This window comes from Sinocyclocheilus rhinocerous, unplaced genomic scaffold (assembly GCF_001515625.1).
Source record: "Sinocyclocheilus rhinocerous isolate Xijiao unplaced genomic scaffold, SAMN03320098_v1.1 scaffold631, whole genome shotgun sequence".
Taxonomy (NCBI): Eukaryota; Metazoa; Chordata; class Actinopteri; order Cypriniformes; family Cyprinidae; genus Sinocyclocheilus; species Sinocyclocheilus rhinocerous.
This window is the reverse complement of record NW_015656501.1, coordinates 932,167-942,410: the sequence shown is the minus strand read 5'-3', so window position 1 is coordinate 942,410 and position 10,244 is coordinate 932,167. Positions and strand designations below refer to the sequence as shown.

Below are 10,244 nucleotides of genomic sequence, written 5' to 3'. Positions count from 1 at the left end.
ATATATATATATACGATCATTGATTTTACATTTTCCTGTTGTGTTCATTTAGTAAAAACAGTAAGTGGTCTCTATATCTAGATTTTCTATTTCTAGATATCTAGATCAACTAGTTACTATATCTAGATCAACTAGTGTTGATTTTAACTGCTGTTGGTGAGTGGTGGGCCTTTGAGTCAAAAGGTTGTGAACCACTAATTTAGATGTAACACATTCAGATGTAACTACTTTGGATGTGCAACATTTAAAGGGGTCATATGATGCGATTTCAAGTTTTCCTTTCTCTTTTGAGTGTTACAAGCTGATTGTGCATAGATAAGATCCCTGAAGTTGCAAAGACTAAAGTCTCAAAACCAAAGAGATATTCTTTATCAAAGTTAAGACTCTGCCACGCCCCCCTAAAACGGCTCGTTCTAACACGCCCCCACATATCTACGTCACTATGTGGAAATATTTGCATAATGCAGCCCAAATGTGCACGCAAAGAAAGAAGGCGTGGTTTCAGTAACCGCAGTTAGTGTTGAAGCAGCCATGTCAGGGAGACGCTGTGTGTTTCTAGAGAGAGCGAGAGAGAGAGAGCGAGAGAGAGAGAGAGAGCGCGAGAGAGTGAGAGGGAGAAAAACGAAGCGTTTGAGAGAGGCGGGGCATAGAGGACTTACAATAATGTACAGTATTTGAAAAATAATGTGTTTTTTGAACATTAAAGCATGTCAACATATTCTGTTACACCAAATACACAAAATAATGATCTTTAAAAAAGCATCATATGACCCCTTTAACACATTTTTTTAGATTATTCTCACAGGATGAGCACATTTTTGCATGCATGCATTCATGACTTGCTAATTTATTACTGCAACTTGCTGGCAATGTAATAGGAGTAAGTTTCAGGTGTTTAAAGGTAATAATTAACAGGCATGACATGAGACTTGCAATATGACCAAGCCGACCCTCATAAAAAATAAATCTTACGAAGCATTGTATGTTGATTACTGCACAATTGTGAGATGAACAAGCATAATTTTTTTGATGTTGCAAAGAACATACAGTAGCATATTCAGACTGATTAAAGTGGCAACACAGTGGCAAAACCTTGCAGGTTTATATGAGTGTGCATTAAACAGAAATCATTCAGCAAAACAATACACAATTTATTTAGTTCATTAATGCATGAACAAAAGCACAAGCCACTCAAGTGTGTTTTTATATGTCATTTCACCCACAGCACAGGTCTATATATGCTCATTCGAGTGACTGCATTTACTGGTTTTCTGACTGCCAATGGCAGACCAAGAGTGAACAATGCGTCAAAAACATATAATGGAGAAAAAAAACATGCATGCGTATTGTATGCATTCCATGCTCAATGTAAAAAAAAAAAAAAAGAAGGAAATGTGCAGTACCGTAAGGGTCTATTTCCACCCAATTTAAGTTGATTCAGTCATGTTAAATAATATTGTTGAATGAAATGTAGATGTTACCACATAAGTCACATTTTAGGTTACCTGACAACGCATTTTTATAGGCAGTAGCAACTCTTTATAAAGTAAAATTATTTGTTTGGAGAGAGGATAAGAGCTGTGAAACACACCAAGCTTTCATCAAAACCTCCACTGTTCCATTCTGTCTCAGAGGCTGATATTAGGGATAAGATTACAGCTTTCATGCAAAAGAAAACGTGTAGTTGGCTGTGCAATTGCATTTGAAAGTGAATCATAGTTCAGTCAATATCTAACTGCATTTTTAAAATGTTTTGTTAGCTTAAAAAACAAACATGATTTCATAGTCATAACATCTATACTAAATCAACTGGTTTTATTCAGCTAAAGATATTTTAAGGATCAGATTAAGTAAATCCTTATTTGCAGCTTTAGTAGTTTCAGGAAAATAAAGCAGAAGGACTATTTTCATTTAAACTTGAATTTTTAATGTAATTTAAAATAAATACACAATATCAAATAAGATATAATGATAGTGACAGATAGATAGATAGACAGATAGATAGAACTATACTAATGAAAAATAGTATAAGATATATTATTAAATTATATATTTATATTTTATAAATTATATATAATTATATTTTTTTATTAAGTGTGTGTAAAGATAAAGTGTTTGGGTAAAATGGTTGGTTGAAATCAAACATTGGTAACACTTTACAATAAGGTTCTATTAATTAATGTTAGTTGATGTATTAACTAACAGGAACAAACGATGCACAATAGGCTACATTTATGTAATGTTAGATGTTAACTTTGTTAATGTTAGTTAATGAAAATACGGTCGTTAATTGCTAGTTCATGTTAATTCACAGTGCATTAACTAATGTTAACAAGCACAACTTTTGATTTTAATAATGCATTAATAAATGTTGAAATTAACATTAACTAAGATTAATAAATGCTGTAGAAGTATTGTTCATTCTTAGTTCATGTTAACTAAAGTGGGCCTAGTTAACTAATGAACCTTATTGTAACGTGTTACTCAAACATTCACAGGTTTACATTCGTTCTGTCAAATCAAATCGTAACTTCTTCAGATCATTTGCTTTAAAGAAATTTCTATCGTTATCATTTACCATAAAAACTGAAAAAGGAATTTATATAATGTAACACAAAGCACGTCTTAAATATGTATATGCACTATTAAGTTGTTTTGGTCAGTGTTTAACATTTTTAACGGTTAATCTGGACTACCACAGGTGCCCTTACAAAAGAAAAGAAAAGAAAAGAAAAGAAAAACATGTCATGTCACTCCTGTAAAGACCCAGCGTCTTACCTGAGCATCAACTAATGTCCAGAACAGAATCACTTTGGCGAAGTTCCACAGGAGACAATCCCTCATGTTTCTGAGGTGATGCTTTTGTCGAGATAACAAGTAGTCCTCTATCTTTAAGATTTTGTGTATCTCCCCAAACCCCCCAGCGACCATGATCTACTTATGCCATCACTTAAATACATCGTTTATTCTCCCCCGAAATATGTTCTTCAATGTCTGATAAAAAGCACAGGTACACGAGGCGTCGATGTTCTACTTAGATGTTCTACACAGTTAAAAGGCGTAACTTAAAAGCAGCTGAAAGTTTGCAGGTGTACTCCATGAAGAAATCCCTTCGGTCAGCTTTGCTGACTGACTCACCGTGAGTGAGATGAGGCGCTTGAATAAGAGACGCTCCTCCCGTCGCAAAGAGCGAACGTCTCATTCTCACTAACGATGGGCGGATCGATCTTAAAATATAGTATTTGGTTTATCGCGAGGACCGGTCATTCTCACATCAATAATATCGACACTACGTGTTTTAACTAGTGCTTTCTTCTATTTTTATTTTATTTATTTATTTATTTTTCTCAAAAATGATTGTGTGTCAAGAGCGCCGAAGTAAAAAAAAAAAAAAGAATCATATGAACAAATAGTTGCGTAGGTTAGGAACTAGTTCTTCTTCCGCTCATCTCTCAACACAGACAGAAACACGGAGGCAGTAATAAGGAGCGCTCACTCGTCATGTCTTCAAAGAGCTGAGAGAGAAGTGCCGAGATAATGACAGAAAAAAAGTAACTTTCTTTAACTTTCTGTAAGTTGATTCAATTGTATTGATTCAAAAATGATTCATTGTGTTCTGTAATGGATATTAATAAATGAAAGAAGTATGATCATTTGCAATTTCTTTAATTCTACCAATTATGGCTTTCAAATCTCATTGTTTATCCTGCAACATTTAATTTTAACGGAGAGTTCAGTCAAAAATAAAAAAAATTGTAATTCCAAACCTGTCTGATTGTCTTTCCTCTGTGAAACACAAAAGCAGATATTCAGCAGGTATTACTTTTATTTCTTTACTTATATCTCTTTTCCATACTATAAAAGTAAATAAGGCTCTTTGTCTTTTACAGGGAACACAAAAGGTCAGCAAGGTGATCAAGAAGCCTGTATTATGATTTACATTAAGTAAGTAAATATACTTCATACATTTAAGTATATTTTACTATTAGACTAAATTACTAGTATCCTTATCCATACTGAACTAATTTATGCATAATTTATAAGCGTTGTGCAAAAAGTATACTGTGGCTTAGTGATAGTCCCAGATGGTAATATTAATAAATTATACTAATTATACTAAAATAAAATAAAATAAAAAAAAATGGAAGGGTCCATCTCTTCATCCACCTTGAGACTCTTACTAAACTTCTGAGGCACTGCTGGCTTTACATGAGATGCGCAGTATAGTCTAATGGTTAAAATTGTTACAAATTCTGTTTTGGTATCCAATTGTTCAAACCACAGGGAGGTTCAGCTTAATGACTAACTCATAAGAAATCACCAAACTAGTGGTAAGGAAGCAATAAGATTAAGTTGTGTTGTGGACCTGTCCATGGTGCTGAAACACCAACTAGCAAATGCAATTCCCAATTGACCGCTTATTTTGCCACATCTTTTATTCATATTACTACAATAATTCCACATTTCAATAAAATGAATGTGAAATAGTAGCTTCTTATAAAATGAATTTGTTAAATCAGTCTAGAAAAGAAAGCCTGTGTAGTAAAATGTGTGGTTAACCATTATAAAAAGGAATCCTGTGGAGCAAAATGCCAGCACACAAGATATTCAGAGCAGCCTTGAGGATTCAGCATAACTCTTATCAGTTGGATTCAATCTCTTTGGAGAGGAAGCGACAGGCCACCGCTTAACCATTTCAGAGACTGAGCTCACACATTCAGTTTTCCCTAAGCTGCTAAAAATGTATTTGACTTGATCCAAAAGTGGCTGAAAATATTTAATGAAAGGCAGCCTATCCACATTTGTGAGATGTTATGTGAATAAAAGCCACGTTATGGATGATGACAGGAAACAAATCAGCTTAATTTCTCTGTCAGGTTTGAGAGGAAGTTCGATTTAACAATCTCGGTCCAATTACTTTGGGTCTCAGTTGGGGATCATTACTTTTATATCAGTCACAAACACAAAAGACATTATGTCCATAATCATATTGATCATGTCATCATTAATCACCACTGATATGTAAGCAAGAAATGTACAAGGTGGTCCACTATGAAGAAACAAGTGTCTTTCTGTCCATGCTCTGTCTATCTTTTTGTAAATACAAGCTGCTCAAAGAACAATATTTACATATTTATTGTTCTTTTGTTGCAATGCTGTATTTGCTTTTGCTGAATATACCGTACTGTCCCGAATATAAGACGATGTTTTTTCTTGGAAATACATCTGAAAAAACGCGGTCGTCTTATATTCAGGGTCTAGACTTTGACATGTCAATAATACACCCACAACAATAGGTGGCGCCAAAACCGCATAAAACGAGTGTGCCATGAAATACGTAATGTAATGCGTGTTGTAAAGATCGCGAGTAAAAACAAAACTTACAGCTATAAGAATCTATCAAGGCCTGAATCTTCTACCTTGGATAAATCAGACTATGCTTTTAATTTTCTTTGTGCCACTGTTGCAATTTTACCTTTATTTATTTTTTGCCTAAACCTAAAGGATTTACATGTGAATTAGCTCAGAGAAATAACTTCAGTTCAAATTCCATGACAATCTCATAACCATCTTCTATTTCTAATTGAGTGAACAATCATTTCCTTTCCGTGCAAGTGGAGTAATGCGCTTCACAACACGCACCACCTAGAAAGGAGTTGCTGGAGTGCAGTCTAGCATTGTTTAAAATTCATAAAAGGCAGCTCATCTGATGCAATTACTTCAAAAGACTGATCATTCTATCAAAGCCTTTCTTCTGCAGACATTAACTTTATATTTATATTTGGCTTGCTTATTGGGGACACAATTTCTGGCGACATTGTTGACTTGACTGCACAGACACTATTGGAAGAGAACTGAACTGAGCTGAACGATGACATCACTGAATCAACAATGAAATAAATTTAACTGATAAACTGACTGTTTTCTATTGTCCTCTTGCCTTATCAGCACATGTTTTCCTGTTTAACACTGTAAAGCTGCTTTGAAACAATCTGTATTGTATAAAGTTCTATATATATACACTGAACAAAATTATAAACGCAACACTTTTGTTTTTGCCCCCATTTTTCATGAGCTGAACTCAAAAATCTAAGACTTTTTCTATGTACACAAAAGGCCTATTTCTCTCAAATATTGTTCACAAATCTGTCTAAATCTGTGTTAGTGAGCACTTCTCCTTTGCCGAGATAATCCATCCACCTGTGGCATATCAAGATGCTGATTAGACAGCATGATTAATGTACAGATATATATATATATATATATAGGTGACTTGACTTATATTCAGATTCAAAAATAACTCTTCTTTTTTCTGTTGGTGTCAGTTGTGCAAACTTTTGAAAACATATACAGTGGGGTAAAAGTCCAAGTCAACACTGAAACGCTGATTTAAAATCTAATTTAAACATAGAAATAACATTTTAAGATTTAAACCAAAGAAACCTTTTGATGAACAAGAAACCTTAAAATGAATAAGAAATATTTAAGATTCTAATCAAATTTTAATCACTTTGAACAAAAGGTCAGAGTCCATGCCTCATATTGCATTCTAAAAGTAAAATGTTTACACTTAAATTCTTTAATGTAAATATTCCAATTAAACTGTTACTCAACTGTTTTGCTAAAAATACAATTTGTAAAGAAACTGACTAAATAGGAAAAATGCAAACTGGAAACATTTTCACTAGTGGACTCAGACTTTGTGCTCCCACTGTTTGAGATGCAAATAGTTCCAATACAGACCTAGTACTGGCAGCATTGCAGCATTTAACTGGCACATTGCTACTTCTTATTCAAGAGTCTTAGAAGTTGAAGATTTTGTGTTTGGCTGGTAAAGGCAGCAGTGTTGAGAAAGACTTGTGTGTAAAAAAAAAAATCTCAAGTAGAGGATATGTCATGTCTGTCTCTACCCAACCAAATCAGCTTTTACAATAAACCCTAATTTATAGGTGGTCCAATTAGGACAAATTCAAAACGGCTCAAAGTTATGTGAACTGCTTGAAAATTTCATACTGTGAAATGAGTTCAACATTCAGAGGATTTCCTTGAATTGTTTTTTCTAATGCCCTTAGTTTTTTCCCTATCACTTTCTAGGTGAAGCACACATGCACTGCACCAGACTAGACCTTATTAGTGTCTTCACAGCAGCCTTGCAGCTTCTCTTCACAAACTTTTGACACTGTATTTTTATTGTAAATGTTCATATCCATATTTTCACAGTGTCATTTACAATAAACCGTTAAGTAGAGGACAATAAGAAACACCAGGCAGGTATTTTATAAATGCTTCATACTTCTATAAATGTTGAAATGTGCAGGTCTTAATGTGCATACACACACAAACTGGAAACAGTGCGTCAAGCAAGTAGGCCACCATTATATATATATATATATATATTATTATTATTATTATTATTATTATTACCGGTATATATATAAAAGATTCATTTGATCTTGCTGGCAAACTTATGTAAATATTAATAAATTCCTAATTTGTCAGATATGTCAAAAGTGTTGAAAAGGTCTCACAGCAGTGCGCAAAGCTTCTAGATGCAAACAAATCTGCAATCCCTGCTAAATGGTAAACTGCAGGGGAGTTTCCACGTCATTCTAAAAAAAACGGATGAGATTGATTGTGTTTCATCACCAGATGTGATTGCTGTTACTTACAGCCATGACAGGAACACGCTTCTAATTTACCCATAACCTTCAATGATGAGGGCCAGTTTTCTGTCTTTGTTAGAATAATTGGTTCTCTTCTCCTCTGACCTCCTAAGGTTAAGACAGAAAATTGATTTCAGCTCAGAAGCTCCAGACAAACTCCTATAAAACGTTTAGATAATTAATGCATTCAGACAAACAGTCAGATTAAACTATGTTTCAAGATCTGAATACAGTAAGAGTCAATGCATGCATTAAATAGTCATAAGTAATTTTATTTTTAATTATCTATCTATGACTTTTTTATTTATTATGCATATTTTATTTTTTGGCATTTGAGGGAAACTATTAAAAATGTCCAAGTTTCCAGTCTCTTCTTTTGTGTTCAACATAAGAAAGAAACTTATACAGGTTTGGAACGACAGGAGGGTGAGGAAATGATGACAACATTTTCATTTTCATTTTTGGGTGAACTATTCCTTTAATTGTGACATTAAAGACGCTTGATCATGCTTCAGTTTTTGATGCCTTGGAAGTGAGAATGGGTTGGAAAATTGTGGTGGCTTACAATTTGCTAAAACTAAGAAGGGAGAATGGAGAAGGGAGTCATTAATATTTAATGTCATCATTATTGGCCTAATTAAAATGCTTTCCACAGGCTATGACACTGTAGATGTCTATGACATTTATGTTTGTAAATTTGTTCTCATTTGTTGACCTGTTCTTTGATAGTTTTGCTGCTCTCTGCTCTTTTGTCAGATGTTTTAAACAGTATATGATGCATTTGCATTTGATTTCTCATTCCATCAGAACAGTCTGTATGACAACTTTTATTGCGCTCTTTTCTACCTTATCTAGAGATTGACCAGAGTGACACGTACAAAGTGACAAAGCATTTCAATTGTGTTCACATAACACAATTCCTTATGTTATTCAAAGCTAAACTATACTCCAAATTCAGATTCAGTATGCTTGCACTTTTAACCAAGCTTTTTTTCTACTTTGACATTCTCCCATAAAATATGGCTGGGAGCATTCTCAGCAACACTCTGCAACATATGAGTTATTTTAATCATAAATAGGCTATGCTCTTCATTATCCTGCACTACTTCTGCAACTTATGTAGGATTTGTTTCTTTCACGCAGTCTTTTAGAAGGCGTAATTGTTTACTTATCCCTTGAAACTCTTCTTTTTGCCATCAGCAAAGAAAATTATTCTTAGATGAGAAAAAAAATTAGTAACATAAAAAGGCATTTGGCTGAATTAAGCAAAGAAGATGTAAGAAGAAAGTCTGCAAAGTTTGGCAAGAAGAAAAATAAAGTTTCTAATCTTGTACAGTAAAAAGTACCAGTACCTTTCTCGGAGATAGAATACCCAGTTCTTATTTACGCTGAGGGACTACAGAGAGAGCAACTTGTAAGTTGCTGTGACATTTAAGACTATATGCATACAATTTTCAAGTCAGTAAGATTTTTAAATAAATTAATACTTTTATTCAGCAAGGATGCATTAAATTGATCAGAAGTGACAGTAAGATCTTTTTAATATTACAAAAGATCACTATTTCAATTTTTTTTGTATCACAGTTTCCTCAAAAATACTAAGCAGCAGAACTGTTTTCAACATTGATAATAATAAGAAATGTTTCTTGAGCACCAAATCTGTCACGTTTCTGTTAGTTTGGACTTTGTTTGCCTGTCTAGTTCCCTTTCAAGGGAACTTCGAACTGCGTCCTCTAGGGGTCGCTATGGGGAACGCCTCGTCTTGACCCATGTCTGAAGCATACATTCAAAAAACACCAACAGCATGTTGGCCGGCGACAGCCCATGACGTCACTACCGGGAGAACACGTCATCCTCTTCATCTTCATTGACTGTTTTGTTTGAAGCGTGCATTTCTGTGGTAAGCCGATGAGCTTAAAGAGGGGCTTTCCCTCTCGCGCTCGTCGGCTGTGGACGAGAGTGAGCCGCTGGAGGATGATGTTATTTTCCTAACATCGTCTGATCCAGGGGCCAGTGCTCTGCTGGGTTCGGCCCGGGAAGAGCAGATGTCTGAGGATGTCTGATGTCCCAATCCTCCTGCCCTGCGCATGATGAGCTATTGGAGGTTATGGATCGCTGGCTAGCTATCTCTCTATGGGTGAGACATACTCTCTTAAGACTCCCTCCTTGCCATCCCTGAGGGGCTTCCTGGTCACCACCCTCTTGCTGAGGCATCGAGCGGGAAGTATAGGTGGCATCTGCGCGAACCTTCTTGTGAAATGCTGTCTCAGGCAGTGCTCCCCTCGTATCAGAGGGTTATCTTTGAGCTTGTCACTCCTGTTTGGCTCAGTACTTCCGGGCATCTGTGAGCAGATGCTTGGGAAGCTCTTAAATCCATGCTATGGTAAGTGCACACGCTAAGCTTTGTGCACTTTCTGAAATCCACATGGTGGTAAGTGTGCACGCTAAGACTCTGCGCACTTTCTGAAATCCTGTATGGTAAGGGTTACGCGTTATTAGCCTCGTTCCCTTTCTCTGAGTTGGCTTAGACCCCGGTACTCGCCTTGGGCTCCACTCAACCAGTGTGTCTCTGTTGACACA

The 10,244-nt window shown here is 35.3% G+C and overlaps 1 protein-coding gene across 1 annotated transcript in view; it reads right to left on the bottom strand.

Moving 5' to 3' along the window:
* Positions 1-2,844, bottom strand: part of LOC107720142 (parathyroid hormone 2 receptor-like) — a gene marked incomplete at its 3' end in the record, with an annotated part of 22,119 nt that extends 19,275 nt beyond the window's left edge. The window contains exon 1 of the mRNA XM_016527771.1: positions 2,779-2,844. Within this exon, the coding sequence (XP_016383257.1) occupies positions 2,779-2,844 (66 nt within the window). The remainder of the gene's footprint in view (positions 1-2,778) is intronic.
* Between the last annotated feature and the right edge of the window lie 7,400 nt (positions 2,845-10,244).